This window comes from Heloderma suspectum, chromosome 14 (genome assembly GCF_057233095.1).
Source record: "Heloderma suspectum isolate Gila_16-S chromosome 14, 16-S_ref, whole genome shotgun sequence".
NCBI lineage: Eukaryota > Metazoa > Chordata > Lepidosauria > Squamata > Helodermatidae > Heloderma > Heloderma suspectum.
In genome coordinates, this window is record NC_139471.1 from 4,296,731 (window position 1) to 4,317,917 (window position 21,187).

General features: G+C 47.5%; 1 protein-coding gene across 2 annotated transcripts; it reads right to left on the reverse strand.

Annotated features, from left to right (window-relative positions):
* Positions 1–1,637: 1,637 nt before the first annotated feature.
* On the reverse strand, positions 1,638–11,105 carry SET (SET nuclear proto-oncogene). Of its 2 annotated transcripts, none has more exons than XM_084821264.1 (8): positions 10,871–11,105; positions 8,139–8,196; positions 7,252–7,394; positions 6,739–6,842; positions 6,492–6,605; positions 4,987–5,157; positions 4,748–4,894; positions 1,638–2,169 (listed from the first exon to the last, which is right to left on the reverse strand). In XM_084821264.1, the coding sequence occupies exons 1-8, from the start codon at positions 10,959–10,961 to the stop codon at positions 2,146–2,148; spliced, it is 852 nt and encodes a 283-aa protein (XP_084677390.1). In that variant the 5' UTR covers positions 10,962–11,105; the 3' UTR covers positions 1,638–2,145. The 2 variants fall into 2 exon arrangements, with proteins under 2 accessions (XP_084677390.1, XP_084677391.1); XM_084821265.1 differs by lacking the exon at positions 10,871–11,105 and adding an exon at positions 10,066–10,391.
* Between the last annotated feature and the right edge of the window lie 10,082 nt (positions 11,106–21,187).

Genomic DNA, 21,187 nt, shown 5'->3' on the forward strand with positions numbered 1-21,187 from the left:
TGCTTAGCGTTCTCGGTTTTAAGAGGGCAGAATAGTTCAGTGATTTCAACAGGAGCTAAAACAATGGTCATTATTTTTAAAGTAGTCAACACTCAACAAGGGAAGTTATCTTGAAAAGATGGAAAACCAAATGGAAGCTGAAGTAGCTTTCCATATTACACTTAAGCCTGTTAAATGTAACAATTTAATCTCACTTTTTTGCACAGAATGCACTAATTTAGCAATGATTCGGCATCTATCCTTCAGAAACGTATACATATTTTTCCGTATAACATTATACAAATTATTTCCAAATGCAGGTTAAACATTGCTTGTACATATAGCTTAATCCATATAGTCGCATATACATCACTTTTAGTGTCAATAGGAGGTTAACAGGCTCAATATTAAGATTAATCTTTTTAGGCGTGTTACCTAATGTCACATGCGTTAGTCTGCTGGGCTAATTAGTAATCAGACTCAATGCTCAATTGTGATATTAACACTACTTTGGATTAGTGCCTGAAGACTAAGACTATATGGAAATGTTAAACGAAGAACAGATGTGTCCATTTGCTTATCTATGTACATCACAAGGTGGAGCAGTGAAAGTTCTGCAAATGCCACCTGTAATTTAAAGGATACTGCAAGGAAAGTATTAATCCAAATTCACCCACAACCCATTCCCAAAAGAAATAAAAGCTTTTAATTCAAGCAACTCTAAAGGAGCAAAACCCACTAACAAGTGACAATCCAGTGATTATCTTTATTGATACCAATAGATGAAGTTACATAATTCCTCCTACATTGAATATCATTTTCCAAGTATCACTCTACCAGATCTCAGAGCAGGCCCTTGGAAACAAAGCAATCTCTCTACCTGCCCCCCAAACAGACTGGAAGTCTCAGTCCAATGACAACCAAACTAAGGAGAGGTGAGCTGACCGGCTATCTGTTGATATGGAAATTGCAATACTTTCCCACGTTGACTGAGGGAAACCAAGCAAGCTCCAAGTCACTTTGAAAAAGCTAGGATGAGCACTCATGAGCAAATGCCTCCTCTGCCTAATTCCATCACAGAAGTGTGCGTGAGGGGCTTGCTTGGTGGAGGGAAGAGGGAGGGGCCTGCCAAGATTTATATGTACAACTGACATTTTTTGCTGTTTTCTTCCTCGTAATATAGTACCGGTCCTAATGGTTCTAAGTTATATGCTGAGAAACCAAACTAAAGGGGACGAGTCAGAAGCGTGCTTTTTTTCCTTTCAGTGAAGACTATCAGCCCCCTTGTGTACACATTAAGTTTTATTGTAACAAAGCAACTTGTACACTTTTAACGTTTAAAACTGAGCGTCTTTCTTTTCCAGTGAAACAAAAAAAAAGTTGAAAAAACAAAACAAGGAACAAAATTACAATAATAGAGAATGTAAATTCCAAATAAGATCCTAAATAAAGGTTCTGCTGATTTCTCCATCAAGTGGCAGGGCTCACTGTAATCATTAGGAGAGAATTTTATTTCTTTTAAAAGTGTCATCTTAAACTGCAAGGATGTTTGTTAAACATCACGATTAAACATGCCAAAGGAGAAGAAGCCATGTTTTGTCAAAATGCCCATTTAACCCACCCCAACGTCTGAAACCCACCCTTGCTTACCCTGTCTATAACCCCCCCTTTTTTTTAGCTTTTTCTTTTTTTTTTTAAACAAGAGAAGTAGACAGATACATGTTGGTAAATGCTAACTGTCCATATTCACATAGAGACACAGTGTAATCTCTGAGCCCAATATACAGAGAAAGAAGGAAAAAGCTAGATTCTATGCACTACTACACAGGGGCCTAGCACTCTTCAGCTTCCAGCAGAGTGAAGGGAGCAGAAGGTTCTCTTTCTTCCCCACAGAACACGGTGTGTTGATTCCATTAACAGTTTTTTGTTTCAAAACAGAGGGATAAAAAAATTGAAATGCGTAGATTCTTTTCTGCTGTATTCTGCTCAAGGCATTTTCTCCAAAATCATTTGTGAACCATGGTGAAGAGGAGAGGGAAAAAAGACCTCAGGAGAACAAGGTGACTGAGCACAGAAGGGAAAGGGGAAAAAAATAGACAGCAACTTGCTCCCAGGGACTGGAGGGGGGAAAGGGACAGGTAGAGGGTGGTTGGAATCTGTCAGTGTTCAGTCATCTTCTCCTTCATCCTCCTGTTGAAAGAAAAGCAAATTTTAAAATATCGCTAAGCATTTTATCAAGTTAATCCAAACTTAATTTCCAGTTTTAATCACTACACTACTACTCTTCAGGAGGTGCTTTGCAATCGCTCCTTTCTTTTCTAGAAAAGACTGCATAAAGGAAAGGTTGCAATCCTAGACATGATTAGTAAGGACATAGTCCCACTGAACAATTAGTAAGGACATAGTCCCACTGAACACCGCAGGACTTGCGTCTGAGTAAATATGCTTAGTATTGTACTCTTTGGTTAGCAAAACAACACTAGTGTTGTTATTGCATGAAGCCGGGCTACCAAAAATGGCTGAACCTGCACATCCTTGTAATAAAGCCAGTCCGAAACATGTGAAAAATGGAATGTCCCAGAAGCTTCTGAAGATCTGTCATAGATTCTACTCCGACACAAAAAAGGAGTGTCTCAAATCTGAAACTAGTTAACCCAAGTCACTCAGACCATGGCCCGTAGAGGCGATACCAGATTGCTGTGCCACAAATAACCGTCAGGGCCAGAAATATTGGAATAAGGATAACTGTTTTGGCAGTTGGCCTCTGTACACTACCACATTGAAGGTGAAAGGAAACACACCCAGATGAGAGCGAAGTCAGGACTTTCAGCTGTAATTCAAGGGGTTTGACAAAAGTGGGGCACTACCCATTCAGGAAGTACGGCCAGTAGCATACACACACCCCCATTGTCAGTGGCTCATAAGTAATGGAACAAACCAACATCATTTCAAACTTAAGGATCGCCTTTAATACCTGGATGAAAATCCTTTGCAGTCAATGACTGCCTGAAGTCTGGAACCCATGGACATGACCAAATGCGGAGTTTCCTCCCTCGAGATGCTTTGCCAGGCCTTCACTGCAGCTGCCTTCAGCTGCTGCTTGTTTGTGGGTCTTTCTGCCTTCAGTCTCGTCTTCAGTAAGTGAAAAGCATGCTCTGTCGGGTTGAGATCAGGTGACTGACTTGGCCATCGAAGAACATCCCACTTCTTTGCCTTCAGAAACTCTTGGGTAGCTTTTGCTGTATGTTTTGGGTCATTATCCATCTGCACTATGAAGCGGCGTCCTATCAGTTTGGCAGCATTCAGTTGAATCAGAGCAGAAAGTATAGCCCTATACACTTCAGAATTCATCCTGCTGCTTTGATCAGCAGTCAGGTCATCAATAAACACCAGTGACCCAGTTCCACTGGCAGCCATACATGCCCATGCCATAACACTGCCTCCACCATGTTTGACAGATGATGTTGTATGCTTTGGATCATGAGCTGTTCCTTTCCTTCTCCATACTTTCCCCATCATTCTGGTACAAGTTAATCGTGGTTTCATCAGTCCAAAGAATCTTATTCCAGAACTGGACATGCTTTTTTTGGTGTTTGCTGGCAAAGGCTAATCTGGCCTTTCGGTTCTTGAGCGTTACCAGTGGTTTGCACCTCGTTGTGAAGCCTCTGTTTACATTCATAAAGCCGCCTCTTGACTGTAGATGCTGACAATGACATGCCTACCTCCTCAAGAGCATTCTTGACCTGGCTAGGTGTTGTGAAAGGGTTCCTCTTCACCATGAGCAGAATTCTGCAGTCATCCACTTTAGTTGTCTTCCGTGGTCTTCCAGGCCTTTTGCTGTTGCTGAGCTTGCCAGTTAATTCCTTCTTTTTCAGGATGTTCCAAACTGTTGTGTTGGCCACTCCCACTGTTTTTGCGATCTCTCTGATGGGTTTATTTTGTTTCCTCAGCCTAATGATGGCCTCCTTCACTTCCATGGACACCTCTTTGGACCTCATGTTGGGAGTTCCAGTGAACAGCTACCAAATGCAAATGTAACACTCAGAACCACCTCCAGGCCTTTTATCTGCTTGATTGGTCATGGGGCACCCAGGAAACAGGCCACACCAGGCCATGCAGCTGCTTGTCAGCCATTCGTTCCATTACTTATGAGCCACCAACGATGGGTGTGTGTGTGTATGCCACTGGCTGTCCCTCCTGAATGGTTAGTGCCCCACTTTTGTCAAACCCCTTGAATTACAGCTGAAATTCCTGACACCCTGGCTCCCATCTAGGTGTGTTTCCTTTCAACTTCAATGTGTGGTGTATGGAGGCCAACTGCCAAAACAGTTATCCTTGTTCCAATATTTCTGGCCCTGACTGCAGGTATACATAGACAGGTGAGCTAGTAAAATCCTTCAGTGGCTTTTAATTGTTTTGGACTTATTTGCAAGGCTACCTCAAAAAGTCTTTCACACAAATTTACAAAGTATAGAGCATATTCTACTTTGGGGCTGACTGAATCCAGATGTAAAGTAGCCAAAAACTATTCAAGCAGCTGGATGTTCACAGCTGCATAGCTTATGGCAACCTTCCCTCAACCTGGCATCCTCCAGATGTGTTGGCTAATGGCTATGCTGGCTGGGAATGATGGGAGTTGCAGTCCAACACATCTGGGGAAATCCAGGACAGGGAAAGGCAGGTTCATGCCCAGTTATGATCTTCATAAAGCCATTTACAAGCTATTATTAAGACCTGTCATTTCAAGAACGAAGCCTTAAGTTCTAACCTCTCCTTCTTCTCCCTCGTCGTCATCTTCGTCTTCCTCGCCCTCATCTTCATCACCTTCCTCATCAATATCCTCCAAGCCTTCTTCTTCTTCATCGTCATCATCATCCTCTTCACCTTCACCTTCTTCATCATCCATATCAGGAACCTTATTTGACACACACTAAAGTTAGTTTAACTATCTTAAGTCCACCATAAAAACCTTTCCACAAGTATGAGGACATCACTGAGGACACCTACCAAGTAGTACTGTAAAGGATTTGGCCAGATATCATCCTTAATGACCTCTCCTAATTCATCGGCTCCTGCATCAGAATGGTCAGTGAACCAGGTGAAGAAACTTTCTGGTTCTTCATGCTGCCTCTTTCTGCTGGCCTTGTTCTGTGTCTGGCTTGACCGCTTTGTCAGATCCTGGGGGGGGGGGGGGGGGGTGTGGAGAGAGAGACACACAAGAAATCAGAGCATTCATTGGAAAGTGTGAAATTGCTAAGACCATCAATTGTCACTTGTGTAACAGCTAAAAGTATTTGATACACATTTATTTGGAGACCACAAGCCTCAAGCCACCTACTGACTTGGTTATGGAAAGTTACTTTAAGTGGGCCAAACCAAACTCCCCCATTCCCCAAACAGACCCTCATGCCATATCAAACTAATGGCAATACCTCCCCCATGCGTTTCAGAAAAAAATGGCCATTTGGAAAAACAAGACTGAAGCTCCCCTGGGCATGAGGAAGTAGTTGTGTGCAGTCTGAAGTAGTCCCACTAACACTCTGACCCGGTCCAGAGTACTGAAGGAAACATAGCTTCATAAGGCAATACCGAACAATGCCATTAGTCATCTTTTAACCCCACCAGATGTTTTGGCCTACGACTCCCACCAGTCCTAGCCAGCACAGGCAATGGTGAGGGATCATGAGAGTTGTAGGGCCACAAGTTGCCCACCCCGTTAAAGACTAAGGTAGAGAAAACTAAGCATACAAAAGTTATAATTTTGGCTTTTTCAAGACCCAACTCAACATTAGTTCTAACTACCCTCATTAAAATATTGGGAACACCCCCCCCCCCCGAAACAGATTTGACCTTGGTAACGTGAATCTTCAGATAATGCCAGGCCTGGCATAGAACAGCCAGTGTGGCGTAGCAGCTACAGCATAGGACTAGGACCAGGGAAGTGCAGGTTCAAATCCCCCCTCAGTCGTGAAACTGACTGGGTGACCCTGGGCCAGTCACATTCTGTCACAGCTTAACCCCACCGCGCAGGGGTGTTGCAAAAGTAAAGCAGAGCTCTTTGGAGCAAGAGCTGAATTTAAGTGTGAACTGAACCAGTTCAATGAGCTTTAAGATCTTTTATGCTCTTCTCATTTCCATCAGTTGTAAAAGATCTCCCTGTGGCAAACTAATGCCATTGCTCTTTCCAGATTGAGGGTCTCTCTTCACATCACACAACTGCATTATAATTCGGCATTTGCACGCACAAATTGTTTAGTGAACTTTAGGAAGCAAACTCCCAAAACGCATTGCCTCCCCAATAATGGTTTGACCTCTTTTAGGCAAGGTTAGATTGAAACACAGAACAATCTGAAATTCTCTACGGTGATGCAGTCTTGCTCCGCTTCACCCATGTTGGGAAGAAAGATTCTAGCTAGAGAAGATGCTACACTAATGGCCAGAATCAAGAAACTTACAGGGAAATAAAACTGTCAGTTTCATATAGTGATTTAAAAACAACAACATCGACATACCTTCCCAGATTTCCATTTGATTTCACTGGATTTTGATGATGGGTCCCCACTCTCATTCAGATGGAACTCTTTGGAGAGCATCTTATTTTCAAAATATGGATTCTCATCAAAATACTGCAGTCAAGGAAACACAAGAATGTAGACAGTATGAAATCTATATACTGTACATTAAGGCATCAGGGGCATGAAATTGTTCTCCCAGTCATCCAATGAACATGTAAGAACAGTGCAGTGCACCGACACTTACAAAATCTATTCTGTAACCCGATTTGATGTCTTCAAACTCCGTCACCTCAACTCTGATCAAATAATGCAGTGCTTCTTCATCTTCTTCCCCCAACAGTGCAGACACTAAGACAGAAATATCAATGACAAATTTGTTTTACAAACAACTTTACTTCCCATGTAACAGTTTTGCTCTCCTGTAAACCATATGCTTGTTTCAGGAGGTTTGTTATTTACATAAAAAGCATCACACGGCCGTATCGTACAACAATCAAGACTCTTAAGCCTCAGTTCTACTAAATTATTCTTGACTTTTTCTAGAATGTTGAGGCCTTTAGTTAACACAAAATGATGGAAACCGTAGTTAGTGCCTTGGAATTTGAGTTATGGGCTTTGCGTTATACAAAAAGTATACCTAGATTGTGGTTTATACGTTTCAGATATGATATTGAATGTTACAAATCACTTTGAGAATTACCTCAGCGAGTACATTTACAGAGAAAATACACTTAGAAAATACACAACGTTAGCATACCTTGTGGGTGGTTGACAAATGTTGTTACCCAAAAATTTGGGATTTTGGCGATCAATTCTGACCTCTTCTGGAAGAATGGTTGGCGGAGTTTGTTGTATTTCTGTTCTACTTTCAAGATTTCCTCACTGGCTTGTTCATTCAGTCTGTAGCAAAGATATGATCCGAAGAAAACATGGGGATCTGAAGTTTTAAGGGCAGCATGGAATTCTACAGTAGATTTAGGGTGCAATCCTATGCATGTTTAGACAGAAAAAAGTCCTACAACTCCCAGCATTCCCTGGCCAGCTTAAATTGTGCCCTTCAATAATTAGAATGCTGAAGGAAGGCTATCCTGCAATTCCAACTACAACAACCTAAAAAAAGTAACGTTTAATCCGACTTCAATTGAACTTGATCTTCAACTGATATAACTGCAGCAATAACACTATTTGTATGGCACTATTAGCCATACAAGTCTTCAGGTCAACGCTTAGGCATGAGGTTGTGAGTCGAATCCAGCCTACCACATGGAGCTCTGGCTGCAAAGCCTCAACCTTCTAACTGAAAGGTTCATAAGCACAGCAGTGTACACCCCACATTTGATCACTGACATCAAGAGTGTGCAAAAAGAATTAAAAATGAACCAAACGAGCTCCCATTCATATGTGTGAAGTCCACAGGAAGGGGGGACGGGAGAAAAGAGCGAGCAGTGAAAAGGACAGGTTGAATTTTTTTAACCAATGATTAAATAAAAGTTCAAAAAAACTTTTATCATCAATTACATCTAATGATAAAACTGACCCTGGATTTTAGAGTGCAAAGCCGTTTCAGAAAATATCAAACTTATATCAGTTATGGTTATTTGTTAATGTCTTCTAAAGAAAGATATTCAACAACATATGGGTTACCTGTCTATTTCATTCTGTACTTCATCAATATGTTCGATTGCTTCCTGTTGCTCTTTGTCTGGGAAAAAAACACACACCAGTCAAATCTCTAAGAAAGGCTTCATTTAACACAATTCAAGACAAGTAACATTTTGAATATTATGGACTTAATGTTTCTGGCTTTGTAGAGCTTTTGCCTTGTATTCAGTTGCTCAGACTCTGCATCCACAGCAGGGATTTGGAGATGTTCAACTAACTTGGATCCTGAGACTGAAACTTACTATTTGCTGCCGGAGGCTGCAATCCTAAGCACATGTTAAGTCCCTTTGAACTCAGCAGGGCTTATTTCAGAGTAAACACACTAAGGATTGAATGCAAGGTTCAATACAAAATTTGGAAGAATTTTTCCATGGGCAAAGAGTTGTGCTTGCATATTCATGAGCTATTTTTCATCAGTATTGATAGCACTGCCACATTTTAGCCTAGTTGGCTCACCAAGACGGTTATCCCCCATATTATGAGAGCTTCCCATCTTGTGGATCATACTGATCTACAAGACAGTAGATAAAGCTTTACAACAGCATTGAGAGCCGCATGCTTGCTCAGCTAAGTATCTTTTAAAAAAACCAATCGGCACTGAGCTGCAAAAAGTGCAGCTACTTTTTAAGGGGATTTAAAAATAAAATAAAATTCCAGCAATGATCATATCACAGCAAGTTTTCCTTCAAGAAACTTTGCTTACCTAGTGTGTTTTAGGATGGAGGGTAGTCGGCAGAAATTAGGCATTTAAAAGCAGACATTTAAAAAACCAGAAGGCGCGATTTGGGTCTAGCCCGCCTTATGAGGCAAACGGGGAGTGCAGTGAGGAGATCCCTGTACACACACAAACAATTAACTAGGGCTGAAATCCTATGCATGTTTGCTTGGTAACAAGTATCACTCAATTCTGCCCGATCTACTTCCGAGTAAAAAACCTCCTCGGGTACCATCACTGCGATCACCTTTAGAACTCGTCCCGCCAGCAAGTTTCCGAAGAGGGCAGGTGGGGTCGGAGGAACACGTGCGCCTAGGCACACGCGCGGGGCCAGATTTGCACACTTGCACCCTGCTAGACAACGTGGGTTTTTCCAGAAGCGCGATTTAAGGGGGGGGGGGAGGCCCGATTCATTCTTTCTCCCTCCCTCTCCTTCACACACGACGGGCTGCAGTCGCCACTTCTTCTAAAGGCGTGCGTTTTTAAAAATGTTGCAGCCACGGGGTGGAATAACTCTTACATGCAACGGTGAGGGCGTCGGGTCGCAATCCGCCCCCCTAAAGAGAACCGAAAATCTGGGGGGCAGCCCCGTGCAAGGGGGCGCCCTACTCGCACATGGCGATGCCAGAAGTTGCGCCCCCCGAAGGGAATTTATCGGGGGGGGGGAGCGATCAGAAGCATGCCAGGCTCGCACGTGGTGCTGCTGGGAAGTTGCGAAGCCCCACACTGCGCTGGGGAAGCACCGAAAGGCCTTCCTGCGTGGATCTCAAAAAAAAAAAAAACAACCAAGACCCCGAGCCGAGCCCCTCCCGAACGCGCCCCACCCCCGCGGCGCCCCGCGGCGAAGCCCCCCGCCCAGAAGCCCCCCGGCGCGCGGCGGAGCCATGCGGCCGGGGGAGCAATCATGGCGGCACCGCGCGGCCGCGGCGGCAGCAGCGGCGCGCGCGCCGGCCGCGTGCGCGTGTGCCAGAGGCCGCCAGAGCGCGCGGGCGCATTTTTGTGCGCTCGGCGCGGGGGGCGGCGGCGGCGGCGCGGCGGGGAGAGCGCGGCGGCGGGAGACAAAAGGGGCGCCGAACATGGCCTCCGCCGCGCCGCGCCGCCGCGGCCTGCACATCCGGCCCGAGCGCCGCGCGCGCCCTTCCCGCCTCCGGCGGCCGAGAAGATGGCGGCGGCGCGGCCCGCCCGCCCCCTCACCGGAGATCTCGTCGGCCCCGTCGTGGTTGGAGTTGAGCTCCTTCTTGCTGACTTTGGCCGCCGGCGCCGACATGGTGGGGCCGGCCGGGGGGCGGGAGGGCAGCAGCGGGCAGAGCGCGCGACGGAGCCTCGCCTCGCCTCACGGCGCCTCACACCGCGTCGCCCTCCGCCGCCGCTCACGGGCCTCCTCCCGCCTGGCGCCGCGGTGGTGGTGGCGGCGGCGGCAGCGCCCGCGCTCCCCTCACGCGATGCCCGCGCCCGCGCCCGCGAAACCGCCGCCTCCGCTGCCTCCGCCGCCTCTCGCTGCCGCTGCTGCTGGTGGCGAGGGCGAGAGCGCTCTGCGCAGGCGCACAAAACCTCTCCGCTCCCGCCCCCCTCCGCTGGAGGGATCGCCAGGCGGCTGCGCACAGCGCCCCTCTGTCTGCCTCCCGCTCAGGGCGCGCGGAGCTGCGGGAGGGTGCGTGCGTGCGTGTGTGTTGCTCTCTGTGCCACTGCGCACGCGCAGAAGCGTCCCTCTGCGCGAGAGGGGGCGCGCGCGCGCGGGGCCCTCGGCAGCCGCGCGCGCACAAGCGTCCCTCCGCCTCCCTCCCGGGCAGCGCGCGGGGGAGGGCGACCACGCAGGCGCGGAAGCCTCCGCCCGCCTCCTCCTCCCCTCTTCTGGGCCGCCTGGTGGAGAGACCGCGCAGGCGCAGGAGCTTTCTTCTTCCCTCCCTCCTGAGGGCGGCTGGGGAAAGGACTGCGCAAGCGTAGGACTCCTGGGGTATCGCAAGAACGCGCAAGGGGCTGCGCATGCGCACAGACTCACTTTCATACCTCCCCTCCGCTCCCCTCCACCGGAGGGGGTAAGGTGCACGGAGGAGGGGGTTGTGAAGCAGATTGACGGCGCCTCCTCTCATCGGGTTAGAGGGACTGACGTCAGCGTCTAAACCCCCGCCTCCCCATCGGGGAGAGAACTCTCCTGCGCAAGCGCCTTACTCTCCCCCCTCTGCATCGGGGCGTTAAGGGGGAAAGGGACGTGAGAGCCCGCTACGGAAGGCAGGACAGGGATAATCAGCGCATGCGCAGTCATACCCCGCGACTTTTTTTTTTTTTAAGGTAGCGACGTCTTCAACCGAGGCGAGGACCTGACGGCGTTGAGCCCGCCCCCGCTGGGCGCTGATTGGTCGCCCGGGCTATGTGTCGAGAAACAAATATATGCATAAAGTGGGCGTGGCTCAGAGGAGACCTCCGCGCGCCGAAAAGCCGCGGGAGAAGGCGGCGGCGGCGCGCATGCGCGGGCAGGGAGCCTCAGTTACTTGGTGGGGAGGGGGCGCGCGGCGCTCTGTTGCCGAGGCGCGTTCCGCGTGACTTGCGCACTGGCGCGTCCTCCGCGGGGGCGCGGCGCTTCACGCCCCGTTGCGCCTTTTTGCAAACCTTTATTTTTTCCGTTTGTTTATTTATTACTATTTTTGTTATTATTTTAATTATTTTAATTGTTTTCATTTAATTATTTTAATTGTTTTATTTAATTGTTTTTATTTAATTGTTTTAATTGTTTTTATTTAATTGTTTTTATTGCTTTTTATTGCTGCTGCTGCTGCTGCTGCTATTCTTGCAAGGGCTCGGAAAGGCGCGCAGCCCCCGGGGGCGGGCTGCGCACGGACAGCGCTGCCCCGCTCCCCCCCCCCCGAGGGGCGCGGCGCGGCGCGGCCCAGGGCAGGCGGCGGCGTGCGGCGGCGACGGGCCGGCCGCGCCTCCGGGACTCGCCGCGAGCGCCCCGCGCCGCCGCGGGCGGGCTCCGGCCCCGGCCCGCGCTCCGCGCTCCGCGCTGGGCAAGCGCGCGCGCTGGCGGCCTGGCCGTGTTCCGCGCGTCCCCCGGGACGTGCCCGTGTCCCTCTGGCGGGACGTGTCCGCGAGGCCGGCTCGGAGATGGCCCCCCGCCGGGCAAGCGTCCGCGATCCCCGGGGCGCTCCGCGAGGCAGCATATTTGCGAGAAGCGGGGGGATGGGGGGCGTCGGGCGGCTTGCGGTGTCTGCGCAGCCGGAACGGTGAGGCGAGAGGACACCCGAGGGTGCGGCGCCGTGCGTGCTCAGGCAGAAAAGCGCCGTGCTTCCGCGCGCGGAGCCTCGCACCCCGAGAGCCTTGTGGGGGGTTTCTCCAGCGCCGCCGCCGCCTACGGGGCCTCGGCTCCTTCTCTGGGCGATCACAGCTGTGGGGTTTCTTATTTTTAGCACATGCTTGATATTTCACGGCCCACGGAACTCTTTGCCACTGTGCCTCGCAAATACCACAAGCTGACCCGTATCCATCGCCACCGTTTCTCTTGAGGTGCGACCCTTTGCGTATTTAGGCAGAGAAAAAAGTCTGGCTGGCCGAGGCATGCTGGGAGTTGTAGGACTTCTTTTCTGTCTAAACATGCAGAGGATTGCGCCCTTGGAATACTTCACAACCTCCCAGTAGCTTGCTGGGGGCGGGGGGGATGTAAACGGAGTTATCAGAGGGAATTGAAATGCAAAAAGTACAGACAGTGATAATTTAACAGTTGCTGTTCACAAAACATTGTTGGGTGATAACGCAGAAGTCATTGTATGGTGAGCTGGTCAACAATAGTGATAAAAATAAAATAAAATCTTAGTCCTTATTCAAACCAGAGATAATAGAGTTAAGAAGATGAGGAATAGGGGGGTTTGCAGACATTCAGATTTGGCTCAGCCAAGTGAGGAGATGGTTTCAGGTTTCAGTGCCCCCAGGACCACGGGGAACAAGAAAGTAGCAGACAACTGTGTTAATCCTCCATTTTCAGAAATAGAAAATCCAGCTGTTAACTGAACACTGTCTCCATTGCGGGTGAACCAAACAGGTTCCTTGGGTGGTGGAAAACAGTAATTCTGACTAGGCAGAAGATGAGGATTTCAGCCTTAAAACAGCAAAGAGTATTTTTCATAAGAGACTTGATGCAATCCTAGCATGGTTTCTCAGAAGTAAGGCACGCTTGTGTCCAATAAAGCAAAGGTAGCCATGTTGGCCTTCAGAAAATTCCCAAATCCATGTTGCTGTGCATGGTGACTTCAGAGTAAGCCCCCACTGAATGGACAGAGACTCATTTCAGAGTAAATGCGCATGGCATCAGACTGCGCAAAACTTGCAAATGTTGCTAACGTGGCATAAAAAATTGAATGAATGCATTTTATCTTTTTATTTATTTATTAAATTTCTTATTCGCCCATCTGGCTGGTCACCTGGACTTCTTTTCTGTATGTAGTATAGTAACGTACTGTATATATTCAATTTTACTGTCTTGGTCTTCTCAGCCAAGCTGGGACAAAACTGTTTGGACTCTCCTTGGGGCAGGGATGGGGAATATATGGTTTTCCAGATGTTGGACTACAGCTCCCATCAGCCCTCACCATTCGCTAGGATCTGCTCAGAGTTGCAGCCAACAACATCTGCAGGGCCACAGGTTCGTTCATTTATTCATTGCATTTCTATACCGCCCAATAGCCAAAGGTCTTTGGGCAGTTTACGAAGATTAAAACCCTAAAAATACAATATAGTAACATAATATAAAACCATTTGCCTACAAAAATATAAAACAGTTTTGCACCATGGACAATAACCATCCTGAGACCCTGTAAAAACCTTATTGTATGCTGTCAAGTGCCTGGGAGTAGAGGGAAGTCTGAACCTGGTGCTGGAAAGATGACAATGGTGGCACCAGGCAGGCCTCACTAGGGAGATGGTTCCATAATCCGGGGGCCACCACCGAGATGGTTCCCCACCCCTGCCGTTAGGGGAGCTGGATGTGCAGAGACTGGGAGCCAGTAGGGTTTTAACTAAGCATTCCAATTAGATCCCCCTCCACACTTTTAATACTGTATTTATTTACAAGTACTTATGGTTGGAAAGAGGGAGACGGGAGCAGGCAAAAGGCGTATCAGGATCTGCTCCAGTTGGACTTCCCCATTCCAACCTTAGAGGTGAGAGGGGAAGCAGGGCCATTCCACCAGCCCTGCTTTTCCTCTTACCTCTCCATCCCTTCTTCCTTGTGTGTCATGTCTTTTTAGACTGTAAGTCTGTGCTCAGGGACTGCCTTTTTTGTAAGCCACTCCGGGAGCCTTTTTGGACTGAGGAGTGAGTTAAAAAATACTTTAAACAAATGGATATATAAAATATGAACTGCTTACATCTAAAGATTTCAAAGTTGTGTGCACAAAGGATAGAAGCATTAAAAGTAAAGACAATTGCATAGAATATATTAGATTTATATAAGATGGTAGGCTACCCTCAGAGGGAAGGTTTGCATAAACAGATGGGTGTTCAACATCCACCTTAAAAATAAGTGTTGTTGTTGTTGTTGTTCAGTCGTGTCCGACTCCTCGTGACCCCATGGACCATAGCACGACAGGCCTTCCTGTCCTGCGCTCTCTCCCGGAGCGTGCTCAAGTTAATAAGTGTTGACATAGGTCTAATTTATTATTTATTTATTATATTTCTATACCACCCAATAGCTGAAGCTTTCCAAGGTCCCGCTGCTCTTTAGCAGAGTCAATGGTGGAAACCATTTACTTTTTGGACAACTTAGGGTGGATTTAGTCTTAGTAGTTTAGCTGGAGCAAATAACACACCCATCAAATTCAGCTGAAGTTGTGATGCTTTGGGGTGCCAGGATAAAGAAAGGGGCTCTCTGAAGAATCCCAAGGACATCACACGTTCCCTCTTTCATGTAGCGACTCTTTATTTGTTACATTTACACATTTACATTTTTCCCTCTCGCAAACAACCCAAGGCAGCTTACACGATCCTCCCCCTCTCCGTTTAATCCTCACAACAACCCTGTGAGGTAGGTTAGGCTGAGGGTCAGTGGTGGGCCCAAAGTCACCCAGGGAGCTTCAGGGCCAAGTGGGGACTCGAACCTGGGTCTCCTGGGTCCCAGCCCAACTCTCTTCTCAAACCACCCCCTCCATTAACTGGAGTTCTGCTTTTGCTTTTCTGGGAGCTGATGGGAAGTAGCGATGGGCTAATGCATCTTAATGGGAAATACTATGGTGCAATCACACTTGGAATACTGTGTACAGGTCTGGTCTCCACACCTAAAAAAGGATATTGTAGAGTTGAAAAAGTGCAGAAAAGAGCAACTAAAATGAGGGGCTGAAGCAACTCCCCTATGGGGAAAGGTCACAACCTCTGGGACTGTTTAGCTTAGAAAAAAGATGATTGAGGGGAGACATGATGGAGGTGTACAAAATTAAGGTGTGGAGAAAGCGGAGAGGGAGACATTTTTCTCCCTCTCTCATGCCAGAACCCAAAGGGGTCATCCTGTGAAGATTAATGGTGGGACATTTAGATCAGAGAAAAGGAAGAACATCAGAAGAGCCCTGCTGGATCAGACCCAGGGTCCATCTAGTCCAGCATTCTGGTCACACAGCGGCCAACCAGCTGTCAACCAGGGACCCACGAGCAGGGTATGACCACAACAGCACCCTCCCACCCATGTTCCCCAGCAACTGGTCACATAGGCTCACTGCCTCTGGTACTGGAGGGAGCACAGAGCCATCAGGCTTAGTAGCCACTGATACCCTTCTCCTCCAGGAATTTGTCTAACCCCCCTTTAAAGCCATCCAAACTGGTGGCCATCACTACATCCTGTGGTAGTGAGTTCCATAGTTTAACTCTGCGCTGTGTGAAGGATGACTTCCTTTGATCTGTCCTGAATCTCCCACCAATCAGCTTCATAGGATGACCCCGGGATCTAGTATTTTGAGAGAGGGAGACAAATGTCTCCCTCTCCACATTCTTCATACCATGCACGATTTTGTAGACCTCTATCTTGTCTCCCTTTCCCCCCTTTTTTAAGCTAAACAATCCCAGCTGTTGTAACCTGCTCTCATAGGGGAGATGGCCCAGCCCCTTGAACATCTCAGTTGCCCTTTTCTGCATCTTTTCCAGCTCTACAATATCTTTTTTTTCCAGGCGTGGTGACCAGAACTGGACACAGCATTCCAAGTGTGGCCGCACCACAGATTTGTATAGGGGCAGCATGATCTTGGCAGTTTCATTCCCAATCCCTTTTCTAATTATGCCTAACATGGAGTTTGCCTTTTTTTACAGTGGCTGCAGATTAGTTTTGGAGCCTGGTATGGTCACCCACAGTGCTTCTGTGGAAGAGCCTGCCCTTTTTAGGTGTTTTAGTCCGCTCGACACTATGCCCTCTTTGACATACAGGGCAACACCTCGCACAGTACGCCCTTGCCTGTCCTCGCTACAGAGCTCATATCCAGAGATGACCGTATCCCACTGGGTCTCTGTAATAATGCCCCACCAGGTTTCTGTAATGCCCACTGTATCCAGGTTTTCCTTCAAAATCCAGCACGCCAACTCTCCCATTTTGACTTGGAGGCTTCTAGCATTTGCATAGAAACACCTATACACGGTGTCCCTCCCCAGACGCCTCTGGCGTGTGCATCTTTTGCTGTGGGACATTGGCCCCTTTGACTGGCTATCATGTTCTGCCATGTGCTGCTGGCCTATTTCCTCCCCTTCTACATTTGGACATTCAAAAACATTTTCATCTTCATCCCTTTGAGATGTTTTAACCCGAACAGGATGCTTCCAAGCCCCTGTTGGCTTTCCCCCAGGGTTCAGTTTAAAAGCTGCTCTGCCCCCCCCCCCCATTTATGTCTAGCGCCAGCAGTCTAGTTCCATTTTGGTTCAAGTGCAGCCCGTCCCTCTTGTACAGGCCCGGCTTGTCCCAAAACGTTCCCTGGTGCCTAACAAATCTGACTTCTTTGCACAGTGCAGAGTTAAACTATGGAAGTGGCTAGTACCAGGTGTAGTGATGGCCACCAATTTGGATGGCTTTAAAGGGGGATTGGACCAATTTCTGGAGGAGGAGAAGGCTATCAATGGCTGCTAGTCCTGATGGCTATGTGCTACCTTCAGTATCAGAGGCAGTGTGCCTGTGTATACCAGTTGCTGGGGAACATGGGCAGGAGGGTGCTGTTACATTCATTTCCTGCTTGTGGGCTTCCCATCAACAGCTGGTCCGCCACTGTGTGAACATAATGCTGAACTAGATGGGCCCTTGGTCTTGGCAGTTTTACATCAGGTGGGTTGGATCCTGCACTCTTGGCCAGCAAAGCTCAGAACGAGGGGCGTATTGACAGCTCTTTCAGAATTTCCATTGGAGTAGGTTAAAATCCTGAACCCCAGAGGATCAAGGCTGAGGAGTCAGAATGAAGAAGAAGGTAGCCAGTGTAGTGTAGTGGTGAGAGTGACAGACTGGGAGCTGGGAGATCTGGGTTCTAGTCCCCACTTGGCCATGGAAGCTCACTGGGTGACTTTGGGCCAGTCACAGACTCTCAGCCCAATCTACCTCACAGGGTTGTTGTGAGGATACAACGGAGAGGAGGGGGATAATGTAAGCCGCCTTGGGTTACAAGAGGAACTTTTTTCCTTGCAAGAGGAAAAAAGGCGGGATATAAATGCAATAATAAATAAATAAATAAATAAATATTGACAGGCTTGTTTCGGAAGGGCCTTGCATAGGGGAGGGTTGAATCCTGCCCTGCAAAATTAATTAAATAGAAAGGGCTGCCTTTCGAAATGACCAAAAGAATGCACTGAATTGCTTGAAGATTGCAGGGTCAGTCAAGTGGTTTTCTGAATGGCCATAGAAATGCATGGCATTGGGCTGGATTGTGTTAATGGCCCCCGCCCCAAATCCCTTGTTCCACTGTCATCTGCATACAAAATCAACGGAGTTTATGAATGGCCACAGGAATGCGTTGAGATCGCTGGCCCTGCCTGGAGGCCCAGATGCCTTTTGTGATGCCAATGAACTGCGCTTGCAAATGGCCACAGGAATTCACTGAGATGGCCACATGTAACTGTACATTCAGGTGACCATCATATCTACTATTGTGGGCAAGAATCCCTTAGAAGAAATGGAGTAGCACTCATAGTCAACAAAAGGGTGGGAAAAGCAGTCCTGGGGTACAATCTCAAAAACGATAGAATGATCTCAGTATGAATCCAAGGCAAACCATTCAACATCACAGTAATTCAAGTCTATGCCCCAACCACTGAGGCCGAAGAAGCTGAGGTTGATCGGTTCTATGAAGACCTCCAACACCTTCTAGAACTAACACCCCAAAAAGATGTCCTCTTCATCATAGGGGACTGGAATGCTAAAGTAGGAAGTCAAGAAATAACCGGGATAACAGGCAGGCATGGCCTTGGTGTACAAAATGAAGCAGGACAAAAGCTAATAGAGTTTTGCCAAGAGAACATGCTGATCATAGCAAACACTCTTTTCCAACAGCACAAGAGGCGACTCTACACATGGACATCACCAGATGGTCAATATCAAAATCAGATTGATTATGTCCTTTGCAGCCAAAGATGGAGAAGCTCCATACAGTCAGTAAAAACAAGACCTGGAGCTGACCGTGGCTCAGATCATGAGCTGCTGCTTGCAAAATTTCGGCTTAAATTGAAGAACGTCGGGAAAACCACTAAACCATTCAAGTGTGACCTAAATCATATCCCTGATGAATATACAGTGGAGGTGAGGAATAGATTTCAGGGATTAGACCTGATAGACAGAGTGCCTGAGGAACTATGGACGGAGGTCCGTAACATTGTTCAGGAGGCAGCAACGAAATCCGTCCCAAAGAAAAAGAAATGCAAGAAAGCCAAGTGGCTGTCTGATGAGGCTTTACAAGTAGCTCACGAAAGAAGGGAAGCGAAAAGCAAGGGAGAAAGGGGAAGATATACCCAACTGAACGCAGAGTTCCAGAGAATAGCAAGGAGAGACAAGAAGGCCTTCTTAAATGAACAATGCAAAGAAATCGAGGAAAACAACAGAATGGGAAAGACTAGAGATCTCTTCCAGAAAATTGGAGATCTCAAGGGAACGTTTTGTGCAAAGACGGGCATGATAAAGGACAAAGAAGGCAGGGACCTAACAGAAGCAGATGAGATTAAGAAGAGGTGGCAAGAATACACAGAAGAACTATACAGGAAAGATCTGAATGTCCCTGATAGCCATGATAGTGCGGTCACTGAACTTGAGCCAGACATCCTAGAGAGTGAAGTCAAGTGGGCCTTAGGAAGCATTAGTAACAACAAAGCTAGCGGAGATGACAGTATTCCAGCCGAACTATTTAAAATCCTAAAAGATGATGCTGTTAAAGTGCTGCATTCAATATGTCAACAAATCTGGAACACTCAACAGTGGCCACAAGACTGGAAAAGGTCAGTTTACATTCCAATTCCAAAGAAGGGCAACGCCAAAGAGTGTTCAAACTACCGCACAATTGCGCTCATTTCACATGCCAGCAAGGTGATGCGCAAAATCCTACAAGCTAGGCTTCAGCAGTATGCGAACCGAGAACTACCGGAAGTACAAGCTGGGTTTAGAAGAGGCAGAGGAACTAGAGATCAAATCGCCAACATTCGCTGCATCATGGAGAAAGCAAGAGAATTCCAGAAAAATGTCTATTTCTGCTTCATTGACTACGCTAAAGCCTTTGATTGTGTGGATCACAACAAACTGTGGCAAATTCTTAAAGTGATGGGAGTACCAGACCACCTTACCTGTCTCCTGAGAAACCTGTACGAGGGTCAAGAAGCAACAGTAAGAACCAGAGATGGAACAACCGATTGGTTCAACATTGGGAAAGGAGTACGACAAGGCTGCATATTGTCACCCTGCTTATTTAACTTATATGCAGAGTACATCATGAGAAATGCCGGGTTGGATGAATCAGAGGTCGGAATTAAGATTGCTGGGAGAATTATCAACAACCTCCGATATGCAGACGATACCACCCTAATGGCAGAAAGCGAAGAGGATCTAAAGAGCCTCTTGTTGAGGGTGAAAGTGGAGAGTGCAAAAGCTGGTTTGAAACTCAACATTAACAAAACTAAGATCATGGCATCTGGCCCCATCACTTCCTGGCATATAGAAGGGGAAGAAATGGAAGCAGTGACAGATTTTACTTTCTTGGGCTCCAAGATCACCGCAGACGGTGACTGTAGCCATGAAATTAAAAGACGCTTGCTCCTGGGGAGGAAAGCTATGGCCAACCTAGACAGCATAGTAAGAAGCAGAGACATCACCTTGCCGACAAAGGTCCGTCTAATCAAAGCTATGGTTTTCCCAGTAGTAATGTATGGCTGTGGGAGCTGGACTATAAGGAAGGCTGAGCGCCGAAGAATTGATGCTTTTGAACTGTGGTGCTGGAGAAGACTCTTACGAGTGCCCTGGACTGCAAGGAGGTCAAATCAGTCCATCCTAAAGGAAATCAACCCTGAGTGCTCATTGGAAGGACAGATAATGAAGCTGAAGCTCCAATATTTTGGCCACCTAATGCGAAGAGAAAACTCCCTGGAAAAGACCCTGATGCTGGGAAAGACTGAAGGCAAAAGGAGAAGGGGACAGCAGAGGATGAGATGGCTAGATAGCATCACGGATGCAATGAATATGAACTTGAGCATGCTCCGGGAGAGAGCGCAGGACAGGAAGGCCTGGCGTGCTATGGTCCATGGGGTCACGAAGAGTCGGACACGACTGAACGACTGAACAACAACAACAACAACTGTACATTGATCTGTATTAACCAAAGACCCCCACCAACCCACCCAAAGGTCCTGGGAAGCTGAAGAAGTAGAAACTGGTATGTCTGCACAGCCACCCTGTGGGGCAGGGCAGGCTGCAAGACACCCCTTTTGCCTCTGTTCCACTGCCATGACTCGCGTGTCTTTTGAATATCTCCAAGTAGGGCTAGGAAAGAGTCCTGCTTGAAACCCTGGAGAGATGTTGCCAGTCAGTGTTGACAATATTGGTCTAAATGGACCAAGAATCTGACTCAAAAGGGGATCATACTACCCTTATACAAATCTATGGTGTGACCACACTTAGAATACTGCCTATAGAAATGTACAGAATTCTGCCTGGTGTGAAGAAAGTGGATAGGGAGACATTTTTCTCCCTCTCTCATAAGTCCTTCATCTTCCAGCATGGCTGGCGAGTTGTAGAACTTTTTATTCTGTCGAAACATTAATAGGATTGTGTCTTAACGTAGTTGCGAGCTAGTCAGGGAGGGAAGTTTGAGCAAGCATGGAAGCGGTTCGAACAATT

Bases quoted from the DNA above. Each gene is read 5' to 3' on its own strand.
- SET (XM_084821264.1), bottom strand. From the start codon at position 10,961: ATGAGAGGAGGCGCCGTCAATCTGCTTCACAACCCCCTCCTCCGTGCA. The intron at 5,158-6,491 runs GTATGTCGATGT...CCCCCCCCCCAG, and splicing joins TCAAATGGAAATCTGGGAAG to GATCTGACAAAGCGGTCAAG. The intron at 2,170-4,747 runs GTTAGAACTTAA...TTCTTTCAACAG, and splicing joins ACGAGGGAGAAGAAGGAGAG to GAGGATGAAGGAGAAGATGA.